The sequence below is a fragment of the Macaca nemestrina genome, chromosome 4 (genome assembly GCF_043159975.1).
Source record: "Macaca nemestrina isolate mMacNem1 chromosome 4, mMacNem.hap1, whole genome shotgun sequence".
Lineage (NCBI taxonomy): Eukaryota > Metazoa > Chordata > Mammalia > Primates > Cercopithecidae > Macaca > Macaca nemestrina.
In genome coordinates this window covers 160,201,785-160,228,069 of record NC_092128.1, presented here as the reverse complement: position 1 = coordinate 160,228,069, position 26,285 = coordinate 160,201,785, and the positions used below count along the sequence as shown (strand labels likewise).

Sequence of the window (26,285 nt, the reverse complement as noted above, 5' to 3'; positions counted from 1 at the left end):
TAGACAAAAAACACAAACTGTCAAATTCTATTTATAGAAAATGTTAACACTAATCTACGCTGTTAGAAATCAGAAAAGAATGGAAAAAAGAGTGAAGGAGGCCAGGAGCCGTGGCTCACGCCTGTAATCCCTGCACTTCAAGAGGTCAAGGCAGGTGATCACTTGAGGTCAAGAGTTTGAGACCAGTCTGGCCAGTATGGTGAAACCCCGTCTCTAATAAAAAATACAAAAAAAAATTGGCCTGGCATGATGGCATGCGCCTGTAGTCCCAGCTACTCAGGAAGCTGAGGGAGGACAATCGCTTGAAACCAGGAGGCGGAGGTTGCAGTGAGCTGAGATAGAGCCACTACACTCCAGCCTGGGCAACAGAACAAGACTCCATCTCAATTTAAAAAAAAAAAAAAAGAAAAAGAAAAATAGTAAAGGAAGAGACAGGAAGGGGCATGACAGGGTTTCTGAGACGTGGGTTGGGTTCTGTTTCTGGATCTGGTTGCTAGGTATGTAGGTATGGCCACTTTGTGACAATGCTCTACCCCGTACGTTTATAAAAATTAACGCTCTAAACTGTGTGGTCTTCTGTGCATGTCATAATTTCAATTAAAAGCTTTACTTAAAAATAAATTTTAGAATATCTGAAAGAATAAGCAACAAAAAAGTAAATTTAAATTGTCTTTGTGTTAAATACATAATATTCTAATGTTTTATTAATATACTTAAAATTAAGACAAAAAGGCGGCCGGGTGTGGTGGCTCACACCTGTAATCCCAGCACTTTGGGAGACCAAGGCGGGTGGATCACTTGAGGTCAGGAGTTCGAGACCAGCCTGGCCAACATGGCAAAACCCTATCTCTACTAAAAATACAAAAATTAGCAGGGCATGGTGGCGCACACCTGTAATCCCAGCTCTTCAGTAGGCTGAGGCATGAGAATCATTTGAACCCAGGAGGTAGAGCTTGCAGTGAGCTAAGATCATGCCACTGCACTCCAGCCTGGGAGAGAGAATGAAACTGTCTCAAAAAAAAGCCGAGTGCAGTGGCTCAAGTCTGTAATCCCAGCACTTTGGTAGGCTAAGGCGGGCAGATCACGAGGTCAGGAGTTCAAGACCAGCCTGACCAACATGGTGAAACCCCGTCTCTGCTACAAAAATTATCTGGGAATGGTGCGGGCACCTGTAATCTCAGCTACTCAGGAGACTGAGGGAGAAGAATCACCTGAACCAGGGAGGGGGAGGTTGCAGTGAGCCTGGATGGCATCACTGCACTCCAGCCTAGGTAAGAGTGAGACTCTGTCTCAAAAAAAAGACAAAAAGTCTAGTCAAATTGGACAATAAAAAGTACCTCCCCAATCCACAGAGCTGTGCATCACAGTCCGTGAGCAGGAGCAAAGAAACTGCCTGTAGAACTGATCCACAACAGGAATGGGAGCTGGAGTCTGACCAGGATTAGTGACGAAATTCTGGTTTTAAAGTAGCCAGAAGACTAGTAGGGGTTTGAGGGTTGGGGAAGGGTCTGGAGGCCTCACTGATATTAAGGAGAAGGCGTGATGCAGAGTGAGAAAGCTGGGATGTGTGATTAGAGTTCAAGATTTTAGAAGTGAAGATCTAAGAATTAAAGGGTCTCTGGTTGGTTGGGCATGGTGCCTCACGCTTGGAATACCTGCACTTTGGGAGGCCAAGGCAGGCGGATCACCTGAGATTGGGAGTTCAAGACCAGCCTAACCAACATGGAGAAACCCTGTCTCTACTAAAAATACCAAAAATTAGCCGGGTGTGGTGGCGGTGCCTGTAGTCCCAGCTACTCGGGAGGCTGAGGCAGGAGAATGGCGGGAACCTGGGAGGCGGAGCTTGGAGTGAGCCGAGATTGCACCACCGCACTCCAGACTGGGCGACAGGGCAAGATTCCGTCTCAAAACAACAACAACAACAACAAAGCATAAGGAGAGCATTGCCTAAATAAAATTGCTTAAAAAAATCACTATATTTGAAAGGTCAAGAAAATGTGGTGTAAGGATGTTAGAAAAGTGCATTATAAAATGTAAATACTAAAATGCCAGATAACGCTGGGGGAGGGGGTGAATATGAAGCTGAGCATTTCTTGTCAACAAGGAGAAGCAGGCTGCATTCCAGCCTGAGCGACAGAGCGAGACTCCATCTCAAAAAAAAAAAAACAAAACAAAACAAACAAAAAAACACAACAAGGAGAAGCAACTACAAGTTAGGTATCAGCAGAGAGCAGAAGTCTCAGAGGATGAGGGGTTCCCAGGGTGGAAGGAAAAATGGTTTAGAGATGCCAGTTAAGGCACGGAAGGAATAATCAGAATACCTTACATTTTTAGATAGCATATCTGCTATGATCCCTGCCTTGCTCTGCCTGGTACCATAGTTGCAAGAATAACTGTCTGGCTCCTCCCTCTGGATTTAAGCTTGCCAAGAGTACTGGAATGGTGTGTTACTCATTTAAATCTCCTGAAGCAACTATTACAATGCCTTGCCCATAAGTACATACTATATTACTTATTTGCCCTCAAACTTCCACAGGAATTGAGGCTGCTTATCAGAAATATTTAATACAAATTTACAATGGAAAATCAGATAAGGGGAGCTACAAAGTAAACATCCTGGCAGAGATTTGCTGAACTGGATTGTGACTCAACCCTTCCCCACTCCCCTCACACACAGACATACTCAACTTGGGGGAGCCTTCAAATTCCAATTCTAATCAAAATCATTATTCTTCTTGGCCGGTCCAAAAGTAGTGAATTATTTCAATCAATTGTTCACAGTTACAGATCCAACTCTTTGTTCTTCTTTTTCCCCCCTTCTCACTACTGCACTTCACTAGTCATAAGAAAAATTATTCTCCTTTTCAGCTGAAATAGCTATTACCTTCCCCATATTCTCTACTACATAGATCCTAATTTCAGAATTCTCTGGCAAAATAAATGCAAGTAGGGTATTTTGCATTATGGGTAAGGCAGATCAGTTGCCATGGTGAATATTTTCATCACCTTCATAGAATAATATGTATCACACTCCATATAAGGAAATCTTCCTTTGCCTCCTTGCTCATAGAAAACTTGCAGCTCGCTTCTCTTCCTCTTCAATTAACATGAGACAGGAAAAGTGACTATTTAGCAAAACAAAAACAAAAAACCAAAACCCACCCAGATGAAGTGTCTTATAAAGATGTGATCACAGAAAATAAGAAATCCAAGAAATAGACACATGTTATTAGCAAAATGAGCAAATAGTGTATTTCCTTATAGAAAAATCCTGAAGTTAATGAAGAAAAAGTTAACTCCAATAAGAAAATTATCCCTGTTGTGAGCATGTCTGACTTGATTGCCTCAATCTTGGTATAAATTCCTCTTTAATATCTCTAAGTGAATTTATATTTCCCAAGCAACCATTACCTGGGGCCATTCTATCCTGCTTTTTCTGCACCTCTCCATAAATGCATTTATTTCCCCCATAGGCAAGTTAAAAATATAATTCTTATGCATATACTTTTCTGCAGTATACTCAAGATGTGATTGCCTTTAACTATGGAATAAGGAGAGCTGATGTGATTTTGTGTGCCTGTAACAAATGTTCTGATGATTACAAGAGATTAAGTAAGAAATAAGAAACTTTGTTTTAGCTCATCGCTAACAGGAAACAAATACTATGTGACAAAAAATAACGATTTGAGAAGTAAAATCTCATGAGAACAATTACAAAGGCATGTTCCACTTGAGAAAGGTGTTTCGATGGCACTCTGCCCCCGTGCTTTTCCAGGTTAAACGTTCGAGGACAATGGTGGAAGGTGACAGGAACTAAAGCTCCCAGTGCTGACCAATACAGTAGCTGCTGGCACTTGAAACATGGCTAGTGCAAATGAGATGTGCTGTAGATCAAACACTGACTAGATTCTGGCAAAGTACAAAAAACATTTTAATATCTCAATATTTTGCATTTGATCATATATGGAAAGAAGCATATTTTGTATGTTTTGTGTAAACAACATATATTCAGTTTCACTTCACATTTTTCTTTTTGCCTTTTAATGTGGCTACTAGCAAATTTTAAATTACATATGTGGCTTGTGTTATATTTCCGTTGGACAGCACTGTTCTACACCAATGCCACAACTGCCTCGGCTTTAGAACTTGCTTCCTATACATGAGAATAATATGATGTGTCCTTTCTATCCCAAGGTTAAGAGAGTGGCTCTAAATGAGATGTATGTGCAATTGTCTTTAAAAATAAGATATGATCACTTTGCTTGTCCAGTTTTATAAGTTCATTCTAGAAGTATCAGATTTCCACTGTACACCTGAGTAAGTTAAGAGTCTTCTCAACTCTTCCTGCAGAACTACCCTGGCACAAAACAAAGTCAAAAGTTTGTGTCTGGTCCTTGAGAGAAATCTCCCATGGGAACTGTCCAGTATTCAAAAGTTTAAAATACTTGTGAGACCGGCCGGGCGCAGTGGCTCACGCCTATAATCCCAGCACTTTGGGAGGCCGAGACGGGCAGATCACGAGGTCAGGAGATCGAGACCATCCTGGTTAACACGGTGAAACCCCGTTTCTACTAAAAATACAAAAAATTAGCTGGGCGTGGTGGCGGTGCCTGTAGTCCCAGCTACTCGGGAGGCTGAGGCAGGAGAATGGCGGGAACCCGGGAGGCGGAGCTTGAGTGAGCCGAGATTCGGCCACTGCACTCCAGCCTGGGCGACAGAGCGAGACTCCGTCTCAAAAAATAAATAAATAAATAAAAATAAAATAAAATAAAATACTTGTGAGAGACACTGAAGAGAGTAAGTGATGGTCACTCCAACAATTGAACAAAGGTGGGGCTAAACAAATTTGGTTCATTGTATGTCCCTTGAGATTCCTTGAGAGAACGTCAAATGTGCAGTCAAACCACACTTCCTCCGACAATGTCTAAAATTCACACAGAACACACCTCTTAACTATGGGAAAGTGAAAAAATCACGGCAATGAGTTATGTTGTTTCTTCCTAAAATCTTAACACACTTTTATTTCTTAAGAAGTAAATGAGGCCGGGCGCAATGGCTCAAGCCTGTAATCCCAGCACTTTGGGAGGCCGAGACGGGCGGATCACGAGGTCAGGAGATCGAGACCATCCTGGCTAACACGGTGAAACCCCGTCTCTACTAAAAAATACAAAAAACTAGCCGGGCGAGGTGGCGGGCGCCTGTAGTCCCAGCTACTCGGGAGGCTGAGGCAGGAGAATGGCGTAAACCCGGGAGGCGGAGCTTGCAGTGAGCTGAGATCCGGCCACTGCACTCCAGCCTGGGCGACAGAGCGAGACTCCGTCTCAAAAAAAAAAAAAAAAAAAAAAAAAAAGTGAAAAAATCACGGCAATGAGTTATGTTGTTTCTTCCTAAAATCTTAACACACTTTTATTTCTTAAGAAGTAAATGAGGCCGGGCGCGATGGCTCAAGCCTGTAATCCCAGCACTTTGGGAGGCTGAGACGGGCGGATCACGAGGTCAGGAGATCGAGACCATCCTGGCTAACACGGTGAAACCCCGTCTCTACTAAAAAATACAAAAAACTAGCCGGGCGCGGTGGTGGGCGCCTGTGGTCCCAGCTACTCGGGAGGCTGAGGCAGGAGAATGGCGTGAACCCGGGAGGCGGAGCTTGCAGTGAGCAGAGATCCGGCCACTGCACTCCAGCCTGGGCGACAGAGCGAGACTCCGTCTCAAAAAAAAAAAAAACAGAAGTAAATGAAATTAAAACCATTCCCATTCCAGTGAGAAATATCTTTGAAAGAATGAAAATGATTTTAACGTTTTCAGAGAAATTTGTATTTTCTTAGTATGTATCAATGCTGGTTAATTTGTTAATCCTTTTTCTCACTAAGTACCAAAGAACAAACTGAACCATACCACTGATCTCACACCTACCCTAAAAATATTGTTAATCTCCTTCCCTTTTCCTATCTTCCCTTTTTTTATAAATAGATCAAGAAACAGTCTTCTTCTGCAAGCACCCTGCCAGTTGAAATACACTACAAATACTGCTGAGTCAAGTAAAACTCAAAGGCTTAATTTAAGTCTAATTGGCTAACTTTTTTTGGACACAGGGTTTCACGCTGTCGCCCAGGCTGGAGTGCAGTGGTGCAGTCATAGCTCACTGAAGCCTTGAACCTCCTGGGCTCAAGTAATCCTCCTACCTCAGCTTCTCAAATTGCTGGGACTACAAGAATGTGCCACCACACCTGGCTAATTTTTGTATCACACGCAGCTAATTTTTGTATTTATTTGTAGAGACGAGGTCTTGTTATGTTGCCCAGGCTAGTCTTGGGCTCAAGAGATTCTCCCACCTCAGTCTTCCAAAGTGCTGGAATTACAGGTGTGTGCCACCACTCCCAGCCTCTAACTGGCTCTTTTTTTTTTTTTTTTGAGATGGAGTCTTGCTCTGTCGCCCAGGCTGGATGGAGTGCAGCAGCATGATCTCGGCTCGCTGCAGCCTCTGCCTCCCGGGTTCTAGCAATTCTCCAGCCTCAGCCTCCTGGGTAGCTGGGATTACAGGCGCACACCACCACGTCCAGCTAAATTTTGTATTTTTAGTAGAGACAGGGTTTCACCATGTTGGCCAGGCTGGTCTTGAATGCTGGACCTCAGGTGATCTGCCTGCCTCAGCCTCCCAAAGTGCTGGGATCACAGGCGTGAGCTACCGCACCTGGCCCTGGGTAACTATTGAAAAAAAGAATGGGTGAGGCAATAAGGTGAGGGAAGAAAGACAAGTGGGAAGGCACAGAAGAGAGCAATGTAGGCCGTGCACAGTGGCTCATATGCATAATCCCGGCACTTTGGGAGGCTGAGATGGGTGGATCACCTGAGGTCAGAAGTTCAAGACCAGGCTGGCCAACATGGCAAAACCCCATCTCTACTAAAAATACACACACACACACACACACACACACACAAAATCAGCTGGGCATGGTGGCGAGCGCCTGTAATCCCAACTACTTGGGAGGCTGAGGCAGAAGAATTGCTTGAAGTCGGAGGGCGGAGGTTGCAGTGAACCAAGATCATGCCACTGCACTCCAGCCTGAGCAACGGAGCAAGACTCTATCTCAAAAAAAAAAAAAAAAAAAAAGAAAGAAAGAAAGAAAAAGAACCAGCCTAAATCCAAACCCAACTAAACAATTATTATTCTAGATTATTAGGTTTGTTTTCTTAAGAAACACAGATGAAAGTCAGTAAGATAAACCCATAAGGTCATTCTGGTTGGATAATTTTTAATTGCTTTCTGGGTTATTTTAATAATTATCTTATTTTAATAATTTAATAATTATCTTCACGTCCACTATTTGCTAGCCACCAAATAAACTGAATCCAAAGTTCCCAGCCTCAATTATTTCCTTTATTTAATGACAGAAAGCATCAACTCTCATCTGATGACTTCTCTGACAGAGGAAAGGTGGAAACAAGGGAAGCGGGGAGAACTGGCTGCAAGTAGGGAAACTAAATGTGAGTGGTGACATAAACTCCACTGCTGAACACCTGGCAAAGCTGACACGAAGCTGACCTGTGTAGGACACAGGGCCAGCCCTGCTTACCTCTTCCATGAGGTACCTATTCTTGATCTTCAAACGCTTTCTCCTCTAGGTACTTCCCAAGCCTACAAACATGAATTCCCGTCTAGCATAAGTTTCCCCACTTACGCAATGAACATGCCCTGTGCCATATACTGGGAATACAACGTAAACAGTCCCTGACCTATGAAATGTACATTCTGGCAAGAGAAAACAATGACAATATCGGCATGCTTGATAAGGGTTAGAACATGCTGCGGTAAGTAACAGGATGTGCCTGGAGGACAGGGTAAAGTTCACTCAACAGGAGGCCAATTATGAAAGCATCTCAACAAGCTGAAAAGATAATGGTATAACCTAGATTACAGGTAGTGGCTGGAGGGACACAATGACTTCAAAATTGGATGTGAGCAGGTGGGAAAATATGAAGGGCCAAGTAAGATACTCATATTTTCGCCTGGGCATTTTGGTGGCTGAAAATGCCAATTAATGTGAGAGAGAAGAGTGTGAAATGGAATCAGCTGGAGATGCCTGTGGGAAGTCTGTGTAGAGACGTTAAGTGGATGGTTTGATATGGGTAAAGGTGGAGAAGGGAGACTAGAAATGTACTGGAGACTATAGGCAAATAAACAGTAACTGCACCCATTCACTGAGAAACCTTGGCATTTATGGTACAAGAAGGAAATGGACCACACAAAGGGAAATGAGGAACAGCTCAAGAGCAAAAACTGTTCAATAGAGCCATTTGTTCTGAGGTTTAAGAGGCTGAAGGTGTGAGGGGACCAGCGGCTGTGGCCATAGTGTTAACTGCAATCTCCAGCAAATACAGTTTCAAAGAAGTAGAAGGGGATGAAAATTAGATTGAAAAGGATGGAAGAATTAGTGAGCATGAAAGAAAATAATGCAGTCAGTACATGCAGACCATTTTTTCCAGAAATCCGGTTAATGAAGAAAAATAAAGGCCAGGTGCGATGACTCACACCTGTAATCCTAGCACTTTGGGAGGCCAAGGTGGGTGGATCACCTAAGGTCGGAAGTTTGAGACCAGCCTGACCAACATGAAGAAACCCTGTCTCTACTAAAAAATTAGCTGGGCATGGTGGTGCATGCCTGTAATCCCAGTAACTCAGGAGGCTAAGGCAGGAGAATTGGGAGGCAGAGGTTGAGGTGAGCCGAGATCGCCCCATTGCACTCCAGCCTGGGCAACAAAAGCAAAACTCCGTCTCAAAACAAAAACAAACAAATGAAAAAAAAAGAAAGAAAGAAAAATAAGGCTGGGTGCCTGTAGTCCCAGCTACTTGGGAGGCTGAGGTAGAAGAACCACCTGAGCCCACTGCACTCCAGCCTGGGCAACAGAGAGAGACACTGTCTCAAAAAAATAAATAATTTAAAAATAAAAAATAAAGGAAAAGAGACAACAGTGCTGAAGGGATATAAAGAGGGATAAATAAGCTTGGTTAAAGTTGATGGAATCCAGCTATAACAGATGGGATAACAGACTGACATCCCTGAGAAGCCAAAAGGTTCAAAGTTCAGGAATTGGCCTTCAGGAGAAATATCATGTTTTGCGCAAGAATGATGATGTGGACAAGACTGTAGATCTAGATGGAGGGAAGTTGACAGTCTTTATCTGCTGGCTTCCACCTTCTCCCCTGGGATATGCTACTGCCCTCTCGAATTAAGGCCACATACGCAAAGCTTCACTGTCAAACCACCTGCAAATGCGAAGTTTGCTTTTCACTCTCCACTTGCCTGATGCCCAATCCTCTATTAAAATTGGCACCTGGCTGGACGCATTGGTTCACGCCTATAATCCCAGCACTTTGGGAAGCCAAGGCGGGTGGATCACCTGAGGTCAGGAGTTCAACACCAGCCTGGTCAACATGGCGAAACCCCATCTCTACTAAAAATTAGCCAGGCATGGTGGCAGGTGCCTGTAGTCCCAGCTACTCGGGAGGCTGAGGCAGGAGAATCGCTTGAACCCAGGAGGTGGAGGTTGCAGTGAGCTGAGATTGCACCACTGTACTCCAGCCTGGGTAACAGAACAAGACTCCATCTCAAAATAATAAAAATTAAAATTAAAATGTGGCTTCACTCTCACTTCTGCAGAACTGTCCTCCCCACGGGAACTTTCTGAATGTTCTCAACAGTCTCCCAGTGCTAAAACCCACTAGCCTCACTTTTGCATCAGTCTCTAGCACACCTTCATCCTCTAGGTCTCCTATATCCCCTATCACGCCTTCTTTCTCCCAGCTGCTTCCTCATGTACTTATTAGAAGTTGATGTTTCCCCCGCCTCACATTTCACCTTCTCTCTTCTAGTCCTACCTGCATTTCCTCCTTCACCTTACACAGACGCCACCTATCAGCTGTGAATTTTCAAGTCTGTATCACCAATGCCTGTCTTTCCTGAAATCCAGTCCTGTGTTGCAATCTGCCTACCAGATATCTTTTTACCTCCATCCCTCTCAGGCACCTCAAATACTACCTGTCCAAACTTAAGCTCATTGTCATCTCCCTAAAACCTGTTCCTTTTTATTTCCTGTAGGTTAGTGACATCATCATACGCTCAAGTCAGAAATCTCTCCAACTTTTTCGTGCCACTGATTCAAGCAACCAGACATCAGGTTCCACTACTATCTTCTTCAGAAAAGCTTTCCAGATCAAACTGGAAGCCCAACACTGTCCTGCTGTGTTTCAACAGGGACTGCTCATGTCCAGATCACCCCACAGGATTCCTGTGTTAGCTCTATCAGTTCTGCTTTCCTCGAGAACCGCTACATAGCTACCATTCAACAGCAAAAACCTCAGTGTATAACCTCACTTCTCGACACTTCCACAAATGTCTTAGTACTGTGGGGGTTGGGGAGCATAACCCCACAGACCTGTCAGCTCCTACCAAGCTCTCAGTGCGGCTTTTAGATCTTTACCCACACAAAATGTGGTAAGCAGTGACATCAGGTAAAACTTGTTAAAATGCAAACTCACAAGCCCCACCCAGACTTCCCTGTAAGAATCATTCAGATGCACAAAGTTTGAGAAGCATTGGTTAGATGTTTTACACGGACTGAACTACTCAACTCCCAAGACATATCACACCCTTCAGATCTCTGTCTTTGCAAAAGCTGTACTATCTGATTGAAAAATTCTATCAAGGCTTTTGCAACTTGCAATGTCATATTCTATTGTAGGGGCACCTAGCACACGGCTTTGCACAGTAGTATCAGTACCTTAAGTATCACTTAATTAACAGGTGAGTGTATTTGGATGTGGGGAAAAGAAAGAGATCAGCCTGTTACTGTGTCTATATAGAAAGAAGTAGACATAAGAGACTCCATTTTGTTCTGTATTTGAGATGCTGTTAATCTGTGACCCTACCCCCAACCTTGTCCTTGTAAGAGACATGTGCTGTGGTAACTCAAGGTTTAATGGATTTTGGGCGTGCAGGGTGTGACTTTGTTCCTAGAAAAGCTGGGTATTGTCCAAGGTTTATTCCCATGTGATAGGATGAAACAATGTTGCTAAAAGGTTTATCTCAAGGCACAGGATTTTCCTTTAAACTTATTCATGTCACAGATCCTCGTTCTTATGTCTTACTGCTAATTTCCTCCCTAAAAATGATCCTATTGTCCTGCCACTCCCTTATCTTTAAGATGGTAAAGATAATTATCTATAAATACTAAGGGAACTCAGAGGCCGGTGCCGGCGTGGGTCCTCTGTAAGCTGAGCGCCGGTCCCCTGGGCCCCCGCTTTTCTTTCTCTATACTTTGTCTCTGTGTCTTATTTCTTTTCTCAAGTCTCTCGTTCCACCTAACGAGAAACACCCACAGGTGTGGAGGGGCAGGCCACCCCTTCATCTGGTGCCCAACGTGGAAGCTTTTCTCTAAGGTGAAGGTACGCTGGAGCGTGGTCATTGAGGACAAGTCGACGAGAGACTCCCGAGTACGTCTACAGTCAGCCTTGCGGTAAGCTTGTGCGCTCGGAAGAACCTAGGGTAACAATGGGGCAAACTAAGAGTAAATATGCCTCTTATCGCAGCTTTATTAAAATTCTCTTAAAAAGAGGGGGAGTTAAAGTCTCTACCAAAAATCTAATTACGCTGTTTCAAACAATAGAGCAGTTTTGTCCATGGTTTCCGGAACAGGGAACTTTAGATCTAAAAGATTGGGAAAAAATTGGCAAAGAATTAAAACAAGCAAGCAGGGAAGGTAAAATCATTCCGCTCACAGTATGGAATGATTGGGTCATTATTAAAGTAGCTTTAGAACCATTTCAAACAGAAGAAGATAGCATTCCAATTTCTGATGTCCCTAAAAGCTGTGCAGTAGATTGTGAAAAAGAGGCAGGGATAGAATCCCGGAAAGGAAAGGAAAGTTCACACTGTGAATGTGTATCAGAGCCGGCTATGGCTCGGTCAACGCAAAATGTTGACAATAATCAATTACAGGAGGTAATATATCCTGAAACGTTAAAATTAGAAGAAAAAAATCCAGAATTAGCAGAGCCATCAGAGTCTAAACCACGATGGCCAACTGCTCTTCCAGCAGCTCAAATGCCTGTAACTTTACAACCTCAAATGCAGGTTAAACAAGTACAAACTCCAAAAGAAGATCAAATAGAAAAAGATAGAGTTTCTGTCATGGCAATGCCATTCCAAATGCAGTGTCCACAATATCAGCCGGTAGAAGATAAGACCCAGCCGCCAGTAGCCTATCAATACTGGCTGCCAGCGGAACTGCAGTATCGGTTGCCCCCAGAAAATCTGTGTGGACAGCCAGGAACATTTCCAGCACCACAGGGCAGGGTACCATATCCTCAACCGCCCACCATGAGACTTAATCCTACAGCACCGCCTAGTACACAGGGTAGTGCGTTACATAAAATTATTGATGAGGCAAGAAAACAAGGAGATATTGAGGCGTGGCAATTCCCAGTAATATTAGAAGCAAGACCACCTGGAGAAGGGGCCCAAGAGGGAGAGCTTCCCGTAGCTGAAGCCAGATATAAGTCTTTTTCTATAAAAATGCTAAAAGAAATGAAAGAGGGAGTAAAACAGTATGGACCCAACTCTCCTTACATGAGAACATTATTAGATTCCATTGCTCATGGACATAGACTCATTCCTTATGATTGGGAGATTCTGGCAAAATCCTCACTCTCACCCTCTCAATTTTTACAATTTAAGACTTGGTGGATTGATGGGGCACAAGTACAGGTCCGAAAAAATAGGACTGCCAATCCTCCAATTGACATAGATGCAGATCAACTATTAGGAATAGGTCAAAATTGGAGCACTGTTGACCAACAAGTAATAATGCCAAATGAGGCCATTGAGCAAATCAGGGCTATCTGCCTTAGGGCCTGGGAGAAAATCCAAGACCCAGGAACCGCCTGCCCCTCCTTTAATACAATAAGACAAGGCTCTAAAGAGCCCTACCCTGATTTTGTAGCAAGACTTCAAGATGCTGCTCAAAAGTCAATTACCGATGAGAATGCCCGTAAGGTCATAGTGGAGTTGATGGCATATGAAAACGCCAATCCTGATTGTCAATCAGCCATTAAGCCATTAAAAGGAAGGGTTCCCGCAGGATCAGATGTAATCTCGGAGTACGTTAAGGCCTGCGATGGAATTGGAGGAGCTATGCATAAAGCTATGCTTATGGCTCAAGCAATCACAGGAGTTGCTTTAGGAGGACAGGTTAGAACATTTGGGGGAAGATGTTATAATTGTGGTCAAATTGGTCATCTAAAAAAGAATTGCCTAGTCTCAAATAAACAAAATGTAACTACTCAAACTACTACAAGAACAGATAAAGAGCCACCTGGCCTATGTCCAAGATGTAAAAAGGGAAAACATTGGGGTAATCAATGTCGTTCTAAATTTGATAAAAATGGGCAACCACTGTCGGGAAACGAGAGGAGGGGCCAGCCTCAGGCCCCGCAACAAACTGGGGCATTCCAAATTCAGCCCTTTGTTCCTCAGGGTTTTCAGGAACAACAACCCCCACTGCCACAAGTGTCTCAGGGAATAAGCCAGTTATCACAATACAGCAATTATCCCCCGCCACAAACGGCAGTGCATCAGTAGATTTATGCACCATACAAGCAGTCTCTCTGCTTCCAGGGGAGCCTCCTCAAAAAATCCCCACAGGGGTATATGGCCCATTGCCTGAGGGGACTGTAGGACTAATCTTAGGAAGATCAAGTTTAAATCTAAAAGGAGTTCAAATTCATACTGGTGTGGTTGATTCAGACTATAAAGGTGAAATTCAATTGGTTATTAGTTCCTCAGTTCCTTGGAGTGCCAGTCCAGGAGACAGGATTGCTCAATTATTACTCCTACCTTACATTAAAGTTGGAAACAGTGAGATAAAAAGAACAGGAGGGTTCGGAAGCACTGATCAGACAGGAAAGGCTGCATATTGGGCAAATCTGGTCTCTGAGAGCAGACCTGTGTGTAAGGCCATTATTCAAGGAAAACAGTTTGAAGGGTTGGTAGACACTGGAGCAGATATCTCTGTCATTGCTTTAAATCAATGGCCAAAAAATTGGCCTAAACAAAAGGCTGTTACAAGACTTGTCGGCGTAGGCACAGCTTCAGAAGTGTACGAAAGTACAATGATTTTACATTGCTTAGGACCAGATAATCAAGAAAGTACTGTTCAGCCAATGATTACTTCAATTCCTGTTAATCTATGGGGTCGAGATTTATTACAGCAATGGGGTGCGGAAATCATTATGCCCGCTCCATTATACAGCCCCACGAGTCAAAAAATCATAACTAAGATGGGATATATACCAGGAAAGGGGTTAGGAAAAAATGAAAATGGCATTAAAGTCCCAATTAAGACTAAGAAAAATCAAGAAAGAAAAGGAATAGGGTATCCTTTTTAGGGGCGGCCACTGTAGCGCCTCCTAAACCCATTCCATTAACTTGGAAAACAGAAAAACCGGTATGGGTAAATCAGTGGCCGCTACCGAAGCAAAAACTGGAGGCTTTACATTCATTAGCAAAGGAACAATTAAAAAAAGGACACATTGAGCCTTCATTCTCACCCTGGAATTCTCCTGTATTTGTAATTCAGAAAAAATCAGGCAAATGGCGTATGTTAATGGACTTAAGAGCCGTAAATGCTGTAATTCAACCCATGGGGCCTCTTCAACCCGGATTGCCCTCTCCGGCCATGATCCCAAAAGACTGGCCTTTAATTATAATTGATCTTAAGGATTGCTTTTTTACCATTCCTCTGGCAGAGCAAGATTGTGAAAAATTTGCCTTTACTATACCAGCCATAAATAATAAAGAACCAGCCACCAGGTTCCAGTGGAAAGTACTACCTCAGGGAATGCTTAATAGTCCAACTATTTGTCAAACTTTCGTAGGTCAAGTCCTTCAACCAGTTAGAGACAAATTTTCAGATTGTTATATCATTCACTATATTGATGATATTTTATGTGCTGCAGAAACAAGAGAAAAATTAATTGACTGTTACACATTTCTGCAAGCAGAGGTTGCCAACGCAGGACTAACAATAGCATCGGATAAGATCCAAACCTCTGCTCCTTTTCATTATTTAGGGATGCAGATAGAAAATAGAAAAATTAAGCCACAAAAAATAGAAATAAGAAAAGATACTTTAAAAACTTTAAATGACTTTCAAAAATTGTTAGGCGATATTAATTGGATTCGGCCAACTCTAGGCATTCCTACTTATGCCATGTCAAATTTGTTCTCTATCCTAAGAGGAGATCCAGACTTAAATAGTAAAAGAATATTAACCCCAGAGGCAACAAAAGAAATTAAATTAGTGGAAGAAAAAATTCAGTCAGCGCAAATAAATAGGATAGATCCTTTAGCCCCACTCCAACTTTTGATTTTTGCTACTACACATTCTCCAACAGGCATCATTATTCAAAACACTGATCTTGTGGAGTGGTCATTTCTTTCTCACAGTACAATTAAGACTTTTACATTGTACTTGGATCAAATAGCTACATTAATTGGTCAGGCAAGATTACGGATAATAAAATTGTGTGGTAATGACCCAGACAAAATAGTTGTTCCTTTAACCAAGGAACAAGTTAGGCAAGCCTTTATCAATTCTGGTGCATGGCAGATTGGCCTTGCTAATTTTGTGGGAGTTATTGATAATCATTACCCAAAAACAAAAATCTTCCAGTTTTTAAAATTGACTACTTGGATTTTACCTAAAATTACCAGATATGAGCCTTTAGAAAATGCTCTGACAGTATTTACTGATGGTTCCAGCAATGGAAAAGCGGCTTACACAGGACCAAAAGAGCGAGTAATCAAAACTCAGTATCAATCAGCTCAAAGAGCAGAGTTGGTTGCAGTCATTACAGTGTTACAAGATTTTAATCAACCTGTTAATATTATATCAGATTCTGCATATGTAGTACAGGCTACAAGGGATGTTGAGACAGCTCTAATTAAATATAGCATGGATGATCAGTTAAACCAGTTGTTTAATTTATTACAACAAACTGTAAGAAAAAGGAATTTCCCATTTTATATTACTCATATTCGAGCACACACTAATTTGCCAGGACCTTTAACTATAGCAAATGAACAAGCTGACTTACTGGTATCCTCTGCATTCATAAAAGCACAAGAACTTCATGCTTTGACTCATGTAAATGCAGCAGGGTTAAAAAACAAATTTGATGTCACATGGAAACAGGCAAAAGATATTGTACGACATTGCACCCAGTGTCAAGTACTACACCTGCCCACTCAAGAGGCAGGAGTGAATCCCAGAGGTCTGTGTCCTAATGCATTATGGCAAATGGATGTTACCCATGTACCTTCATTTGGAAAATTATCATATGTTCATGTAACAGTTGATACTTACTCACATTTCATATGGGCAACATGCCAGACAGGAGAAAGTACTTCCCATGTTAAAAAACATTTATTATCTTGTTTTGCTGTAATGGGAGTTCCAGAAAAAATTAAAACTGACAATGGACCAGGTTATTGTAGTAAAGCTTTCCAAAAATTCTTAAATCAGTGGAATATTACACATACAACAGGAATTCCTTATAATTCCCAAGGACAGGCCATAGTTGAAAGAACTAATAGAACACTCAAAACTCAATTAATTAAACAAAAAAAAGGGGGAGACAGTAAGGAGTGTACCACTCCTCAGATGCAGCTTAATCTAGCACTCTATACTTTAAATTTTTTAAACATTTATAGAAATCAGACTACTACTTCTGCAGAACAACATCTTACTGGTAAAAAGAACAGTCCACATGAAGGAAAACTGATTTGGTGGAAAGACAACAAAAATAAGACATGGGAAATAGGGAAGGTGATAACCTGGGGAAGAGGTTTTGCTTGTGTTTCACCAGGAGCAAATCAGCTTCCTGTTTGGATACCCACTAAACATTTGAAGTTCTACAATGAACCCATCGGAGATGCAAAGAAAAGCGCCTCCACGGAGACAGAAACACCGCAATCGAGCACCATTGACTCGCATGATGAACCAAGTGATGATATCAGAAGAACAGATGAAGTCACCACGCACCAAGAAGGCGGAGCTGCCAACCTGGGCACAGTTAAAGAAGCTGACACCGTTAGCTGGAAAAAGCCTAGCTAGCACAAAGGTGACACAAACCCCAGAAAAAATGCTGCTTACAGCTTTAATGATTGTATCAACGGTGGTAAGTCTCCCCATGCCTGCAGGAGCAGCTGCAGCTAATTATACCTACTGGGCCTATGTGCCTTTCCCGCCCTTAATTCGGGCAGTTACATGGATGGATAATCCTATTGAAGTATATGTTAATAATAGTATGTGGGTACCTGGTCCCACAGATGATCGTTGCCCTGCCAAACCGGAGGAAGAAGGAATGATGATAAATATTTCCATTGGGTATCGTTATCCTCCTATTTGCCTAGGGAGAGCACCAGGATGTTTAATGCCTGCTATTCAAAATTGGTTGGTAGAAGTACCTACTGTCAGTCCCACCAGTAGATTTACTTATCACATGGTAAGCGGAATGTCACTCAAACCACAGGTAAACTATTTACAAGACTTTTCTTATCAAAGATCATTAAAATTTAGGCCAAAAGGGAAACCTTGCCCCAAAGAGATTTCCAGAGAATCAAAAGATTTAGTTTGGGAAGAATGTGTGGCCAATAGTGCAGTGATATTACAAAACAATACATTCGGAACAGTTATAGATTGGGCACCTAGAGGTCAATTCTACCACGATTGCACAGGACAAACTCAATTCTGTCCCAGTGCACTAGTGAGTCCAACTGTTGATAGTGATTTAACGGAAAATTTAGATAAACATAAGCACAAAAAATTACAGTCTTTCTACCCTTGGATATGGGGAGAAAAGGGAATCTCTACTCCAAGACCAAAAATGATAAGTCCTGTTTTTGGTCCTGAACATCCAGAATTATGGAGACTTACTGTGGCTTCATACCGCCTTAGAATTTGGTCTGGAAATCAAACTATAGAAACAAGAGATTATAAGCCATTTTACTCTATCAACCTAAATTCCAGTCTAACAGTTCCTTTACAAAGTTGTGTAAAGCCCCCTTATATGTTAGTCATAGGAAATATAGTTATTAAACCAGACTCCCAAACTATAACTTGTGAAAATTGCAGATTGTTTACTTGCATTGATTCAACTTTTGATTGGCAGCACCGTATTCTGCTGGTGAGAGCAAGAGAAGGCGTGTGGATCCCTGTGTCCATGGACCGACCATGGGAGGCCTCACCATCCATCCATATTTTGACTGAAGTATTAAAAGGCGTTTTAAGTAGATCCAAAAGATTCATTTTTACTTTAATTGCAGTGATTATGGGATTAATTGCAGTCACAGCTACAGCCGCTGTGGCAGGAGTTGCATTGCACTCTTCTGTTCAGACAGTAAGCTTTGTTGACAATTGGCAAAAGAATTCCACAAGGTTGTGGAATTCACAATCTGGTATCGATCAAAAATTGGCAAATCAAATTAATGATCTTAGACAAACCGTCATTTGGATGGGAGATAGACTCATGAGCTTGGAACATCGTTTCCAGTTACAGTGTGACTGGAATACGTCAGATTTTTGTATTACACCCCAAGTTTATAATGAGTCTAAACATCACTGGGACATGGTTAGACGCCATCTACAGGGAAGAGAAGATAATCTCACTTTAGACATTTCTAAATTAAAAGAACAAATTTTTGAAGCCTCTCAAAGCCACTTAAATATTGTGCCTGGAGCTGAGGCGTTAGATCAAGTGGCAAAAAATCTTTATGAATTAAACCCCACGACTTGGATTAAGTCTATTGGAAACTCTACTGCAATAAATTTTGGAATTATGTGTCTCTGTTTAATCGGCTTGTTTTTAGTGTGCTGGACCAGTCGAAGAATCCTGCGTCAAAATCGAGAGAACGAACAAGCCTTCATCGCCATGGCACATTTATATAGAGGAAAAGGGAGGGAGAACGTTGCGGGAAGTCAGGGACCTTGAACACAGGGACTGGCTGAAGCCACGACAGAAAAACATAAAATGTGAAGATTTCATGGACATTTATTAGTTCTCCAAAATTAATACTTTTGTAATTTCTTATGTCTTTACTTTAATCTCTTAATTCTATCATCTTCTTTGTAAACTGAGGAGGATATATGTCACCTCAGGACCCTGTGATGATTGCCTTAACTGCACAAATTGTTTGTGGAGCACGTGTGTTTGAACAATATGAAATCTGGGCATCTTGGAAAAAGAATAAGATAACAGCAATGTTCAGGGAACAAGGGAGGCAACCTTGAACTGGCCGCCGGTGAGCCGGACGGAACAGAGCCATATTTCTTCTCTTTTCATTATGCAAATAGGAGAAATATCGCTGAATTCTTTTTCTCAGCAAGGAACACCCCTGAGAAAGAGAATGCGCTCTGAGGGTAGGCCTATAAACGACCCCCTTGGAGGCGTGCCGCCTTTTACGGTTGAAGCCGAAGGGATGAAATAAGCCCCGGCCTCCTGTAGCGCTCCCAGGCTTATTAGGATGAGGAAATTCCCACCTAATAAATTTTGGTCAGACAGGTTGTCTGCTCTCAAACCCTGTTTTCTGATAAGATGTTATCCATGACTATGCATGCCCAAAAATTTTAATTTTAACACCATCCTGTGATCTCATCCTGCCTCCACTTGCTTTGTGATATTCTGTTACTTTGTGAAGTATGTAATCTCGGTGTCATGATGACAATGGTGGTTTTGTTGAAAAGAAAAGGGGGAAATGTGGGGAAAAGAAAGAGATCAGCCTGTTACTGTGTCTATATAGAAAGAAGTAGACATAAGAGACTCCATTTTGTTCTGTATTTGAGATGCTGTTAATCTGTGACCCTACCCCCAACCTTGTCCTTGTAAGAGACATGTGCTGTGGTAACTCAAGGTTTAATGGATTTTGGGCGTGCAGGGTGTGACTTTGTTCCTAGAAAAGCTGGGTATTGTCCAAGGTTTATTCCCATGTGATAGGATGAAACAATGTTGCTAAAAGGTTTATCTCAAGGCACAGGATTTTCCTTTAAACTTATTCATGTCACAGATCCTCGTTCTTATGTCTTACTGCTAATTTCCTCCCTAAAAATGATCCTATTGTCCTGCCACTCCCTTATCTTTAAGATGGTAAAGATAATTATCTATAAATACTAAGGGAACTCAGAGGCCGGTGCCGGCGTGGGTCCTCTGTAAGCTGAGCGCCGGTCCCCTGGGCCCCCGCTTTTCTTTCTCTATACTTTGTCTCTGTGTCTTATTTCTTTTCTCAAGTCTCTCGTTCCACCTAACGAGAAACACCCACAGGTGTGGAGGGGCAGGCCACCCCTTCATTTGGAGAGTGAAGAGTGTCAGGTATTCAAATGGAAGTTGAATAGTTAGGCAGTTGGAAATAGTGGCCCAGGATTCAAAGGAGAGGTGGGCTGAGGTGCAAATATGTATATATTATATATATATAATATATATACTAAATATTATATTAAATATATACTATATATGATATAATATATACTATATATAATACACACATATTTTATAATTATATTATACATACTAGATATGATATAATACACATATAATATATATTTTTACAATTATATTATATATAATTATGTATTATATATAAAACATAATATATGTAATATATAGCATATTACATATAATATATATTATATATAACATTATATGTTATATATAATATATAAAATAATACATGTAATATATAATATACAATAAATATATAATATATATGTGCGTGCATATACATATATTCATTTATTTATTTATTTTAAGATGGAGTCTTGCTCTGTCACCCAGGCTGGAGTGTAGTGGCAGGATCTCAGCTCACCGAAACCCCAGCCTCCCAGGTTCAAGCAATTCTCCTGCTTCAGCCTCCTGAGTAGTTGGGATTACAGACGCATATTACCACGCCTGGCTAATTTTTTAATTTTTGTATTTTTAGTACAGACAGGGTTTCACCATGTTGGTCAGGCTGGGAGCTGAAAACATTTTTAATTTACTATCAATACTTGGGAGATTACCATGATGGATACAAGAGGTCACCCAGGTTTAAGATCAAGATTGTCTATGGGCTAAACCATAAGGAAGGCTGACATTTAAGGCACCTATTTTAGAAGGTAGTAAAGGGCAGGTCAACAGGATGGGAAAGAACCAAAATAGGTGTCAAGGAGCTCCAAAGAGATAAATCAGTTTGGCACATTCATTACTGTAACCTTTGGCAACTGAAACAGGAGGAAAAATAGAATGAGGTCAAAGATAAAGCAGAAACTCAGCTTCTTTAGATTAAAAACTGACTCAGACATGACTAGTGGAATAATCACTCTAAGGACCATCTTTATTAGTTGAGAAGGGAGAGAGTGATGAACTGAAGAGAGCTCTATCATACACACAGGCCTAGTGGCAAAGAAGTTGAAAACTTTTAGTCATGCGAAAAGGACATGCTCAACACTAGCTGTCTGCCAGGAGCCACAAGACCATGCAGGGACTGCAACCATGAATACAGGCAATGGTCCTGTCCTCTGATCGTGTGCAGTGAGTTAAGTTGGTAATCGACGGAGACCCCACAACAGACAGGATGAGGAGCCAATGTAGGAGGCTTGCCTTGGAGGAGAGGCATCTTCTCCTCTGATGGTGGTATAATCGCAGGAATGAAAAGATGAAAAGGGGCATATGGAGAGGATAAAGATCACATCTTATCTTTTCTCTTTTTTAATGTAAAGCAAAGGCTACAGATAAAACAAAACGATAAGCATCTCACTTTACTCCTCAACAACTCTCAGATAGTAGAGCCCCTATTTGGTATTTTTCTGCTTTTTTGTTTTTTTGTTTTTTTTTGAGATGGAGTCTAGCTCTGTGGCCTAGACTGGAGTGCAGTGGCTGGATCTCAGCTCACTGCAAGCTCCGCCTCCCGGGTTCCCACCATTCTCCTGCCTCAGCCTCCTGAGTAGCTGGGACTACAGGCGCCCGCCACCTCGCCCGGCTAGTTTTTTGTATTTTTTAGTAGAGACGGGGTTTCACCGTGTTAGCCAGGATGGTCTCGATCTCCTGACCTCATGATCCGCCCGTCTCAGCCTCCCAAAGTGCTGGGATTACAGGCTTGAGCCATCACGCCCGGCCTGGGTTTTTTTTTTTTTTTCCTATTTTTCATTGACAAAAATTATATATGTATATCTACATATAACATTATTTTGAAAGATGTGTGCCTTGTGAAATGGCTAAATCAAGGGAATTAACATATGCATTACCTCACATACTTTTTGTGGTGAGAACACTTAAAATTCACTCACAGCAATTTTCAAAAATATAATACATTGTTATTAACTATAGTCACCATGTTGGACAATGGATTTAATTTTGTATCCCTTGACCAACATCTACCCAACCCTCCCACCTCCAACCCCCATCACCTGCCCCAGGATCCCCATTCTTGACACATAAGGCAACAGACACACAGTGAGGCTTGGCCACCATCAAATAGCTAACAAGGGGTTGGGAGACCAGACTTTTTTAGTTCCATTCATGTTGGCAGCTGAAGAACACAACCCCAAACTTTGACAAGACCCCTGAGTAATGCTGATGCTGCAGGTCCCTAGGCCACATTAGTTTACAATGTCAATCCAAGCCCTGAAGAATCCTAGGGTCCTCACGATGCCTCAAAGTATTCAAACTAAGACTATGACATTAAAGAGCTAAAAATAAAAGCCTTCAGTATTTGGCACACAGTCAAACCAACAGTAGGTTCTTAGTAAATGACAGATGACCAGTGGTAGTAAGAGCAAGTGGCTGCTGTAGAGGCAGAAGAGCATAGTGTGATGAGAGCACAGATTCAAGGCAAAACTGATCAAGGGTTTAATTTTACTACTACTGCTACTGCCTCTGCTTACTACTGCTACTACTACAGAATTACTAGTAATATGACTCACTAGTAGGCAGCCAATAAAAATACATCAAAAGGAGTCCCATCTGCAGCCAGAGTATACCACGAAACTCTTTCAGAGCTGGAGGAATATCTATCACTGATGGCATAATTTGAATATGAGCCTTTTCCTTGTTTTGCTAATGTAGGAGTCAATCATGTTAACAGTAAACTTGAGTTCATAACAATGCATTTCCTTTTTTTTTTTTTTTTTTTGAGACGGAGTCTAGCTCTGCTGCCCAAGATAGAATGCAGTGGTGCGATCTCCGATCCCTGCAAGCTCCACCTCCCAGGTTCACGCCGTTTTCCTGCCTCAGTCTCTCGAGTAGCTGGGACTACAGGCGCCCGCCACCACGGCCGGTTAATTTTTTGTATTTTTAGTAGAGACGGGGTTTCACCGTGTTAGCCAGGATGGTCTCGATCTCCTGATCTCGTGATCCACCCACCTCGGCCTCCCAAAGTGCTGGGATTACAGGCGTGAGCCACTGCGCCCAGCCCATACCAATGCATTTCTAAATGGTCAGAAATATTTGAAGAAATAAAGCCATACATCAATTAGTCTGACCTGTTTCTTTCTTTCTTTTTTTTTTTTTTTTTGAGACAGGGTCTCACTCTGTCGCCTAGGCTCGAGTGCAGTGTCATGATCGTGGCTCACTGCAGCTTCAACCTCCCAGGCTCAGGCAATCCTCCCATCTCAACCTCCCTAGTAGCTGGGACTATGACAAGAATCACTGCACCTAGTTAGTTCTTTTTTGAGTTTTGTTTTGTTGTATTTTTTGTAGAAATGGGGTCTCGCCATGTTGCCCAGGCTGGTCTCAAACTCCTAAACTCAAATGATCCTCCCCTCTCAACCTCCCAAATTGCTGGGATTACAAGCACCGTGCCTGGCCTTAGCCGTTTCTTAAACTGAAAAATTGGAATAAAAATACTTGCCTTGTTTAGCTGAAGATAATGGCCCTTCGAGTAAATGCTCACTGTCCCCATGTATACCTTATGAGCACAAAGACTCTATGCATCAAAATATTATTTCTTAGAATTGTGCCTATCAAAGTGAGGCATTCCAAAAAACAAAAGAATTAAAAAAAAAAAATCCAAATAGCTAAATATTCCCGTTAAAACAACAACAACAACAACAACAACAACTAATCCCTGCCAGCACTTTGGGAGGCTGAGGCAGGTGGATCACCTGAGGTCGGGAGTTCGAAACCAGCCTGACCAACACGGTCTCTTACGAAAAATACAAAAATTAGCGGGGCGTGGTGGCGCTCGCCTGTAATCCCAGCTACTCAGTAGGCTGAAGCAGGAGAATCGCTTAAACCCGGGAGGCGGAGGTTGTGGTGAGCCAAAACCGCGCCATTGCACTCTAGCCTGGGCAACAAGAGCGAAACTCCATCTTAAAAAAAAAAAAAAAGTTCCTCCACATAACTTATGTTCTTCCACTTTTCTGCTTTAGATGTGGTCTAGAACGTTTTTTGTTTTTTTTTCTCAGAGAACACACTGTGTTCTCAACTTCAACTTCAGGTTCGGCCTTGACCAAAAAAAAAAAAAAAAAAAAAAAAAAATGGTGGGAATGTACCTGCAAACTGGTTCTATGACCCTTCATCTTCTCCGGAAGAGTTACTTTGGACATTTCAGCCAGCCAAGTCTAAATGGTATTAATCAAAAAGGTGGAGGTAGTGCTATAGGCTCAGATCGAAGATTAGACTTGTTAATAGAATGTTCATCCCATGAGTAATGCTCACAGCTGTGGCATCCAACAATGGAATTAACATTTCAACAGGAAGCAGAGAGCCATCCCAACAGAAAGGGCCACTCTATCCTGCTTCAGAGCACCTAACAACAACAAAAAAATTACCTTTCCAGAGGCTATACTAAGTGCGCCTCCTGGGATCCCACCTACGGATTTTTAAAAATGAATTATTTGGTTATAAAACGCTTAGCTTGACAAGCAAGATCAGTTGGTTAAAACACTGACATGGAAACATGCGTTTTTTGAAGTGTCAAAATGATTATGCCTCCTAATGGTCCACGCATTTTTTACACGCCTTTTTCCCCCCTCCCAGAGAAAGGAGCAGTCGACCAACGTACTTGGCGAAGCCCCTAGCAATTACCCTGTACAACTCAGCCCGTCTTATCTCCAAAACGAACCGACACATTACAAACTCAAAAGCGAGGTCACTGAATTCTTTGCACTTTGCCCAAGGACTACAGAAACCAATGCTACATTTTTGCAGGAACCCACTTTTGATTTCCCACGGTCTACTTCACAATGTGCGTCTGGTTAGCAGCTCCTGCCTGGGCGAGCTGCTTCCAGGAGACTAAGAACGTCCAGGCTGGAGTTCGCTCAGCGCCTCTTTCCTAGAGATAGCCTGGCCGATCCGAGGCACGGGGCAGCTCCATGTCCATTGAATAATGGCGTTTGCAATTCAGCCTCCCCGCCTGGGCGATTCGACACCTGAAAACTCGTTGCCCAAGGCTTTTGAAATCGGGTAACGCTGGACGGAACCGACACGAAGGCTGACAAGGGAGACGGCGAGAGCAAAGAAAGGCAAGCCCGCACCGGGGCAGAAAATGCTACTGGAGAGCTGCGAGGCGCACCCAACACGCCGCGCCCGAGCCCCTCCGCCACCACCCCCCGCCGGGGGCTCGGTCCCCGGGCACTCCGCGTGCCCTGCGCGGCTCCCTCCGGTACGGCTCCACCCGGCCAGGCTGGTGCGCCCGGCCCCGCAAAAGCGCCCCTGTGCAATTCTGCCCGCCCCGCAGCCCCTGCAGTAGCGTCCCCAAATCGCGCCCGCCCCCTCCCCCATGCCCCATTGTTCCTGGGTGGCCGCGGGCAGCGAGCGCCCCCGGGCTGGGCGGGTGCTGAGGACCCCATGGCCCCCACTCACCCACGATTCCGCAGAGGAGCAAGAAGCGCAGCAGGAGCGCCATGGTGGCTGCCGTGCCGTGGGCGGCGGCTGCAGGTAGGCGCCTCTCGCTCAGGGTCCCAGGCTCCCCGCGCCTCGCGCGCTCCCGACTGGCTCGCGGCGGCGGCGGCACCTCTGCACCCTCCGCCCCTCCTCCCCGCCCCCGCTCGGCAGGTGAACTCGCGTCACTTCCGGCAGCGGCCCTGGCCCTGCTGCGAGCGCCGGCTTCTGCAGCCGCGTGGGGTTGCCTTGGCAACCGGGCGCGGCACTCCTCGGCCCCCGAGACCCTCCCTGCGCTGAACTCTCGGCCTCCAGGAGCGCGGCGTCGGAGGGCTCGGGCGGCCGTCTCCCACACCGCAAGCCTGCGCAGGGGTCC

At 43.1% G+C, this 26,285-nt stretch overlaps 1 protein-coding gene across 4 annotated transcripts in view; it reads right to left on the bottom strand.

The window, feature by feature from the left end:
- LOC105483478 (CXADR Ig-like cell adhesion molecule) overlaps nt 1-26,045 on the bottom strand; it is a 115,202-nt gene extending 89,157 nt beyond the window's left edge. For all 4 annotated transcript variants that reach the window (XM_071095506.1, XM_011744378.3, XM_071095505.1 and 1 more), the window contains exon 1: nt 25,892-26,045. In XM_071095506.1, the coding sequence (XP_070951607.1) occupies nt 25,892-25,934 (43 nt within the window). In that variant the 5' untranslated portion in view covers nt 25,935-26,045. The remainder of the gene's footprint in view (nt 1-25,891) is intronic.
- Between the last annotated feature and the right edge of the window lie 240 nt (nt 26,046-26,285).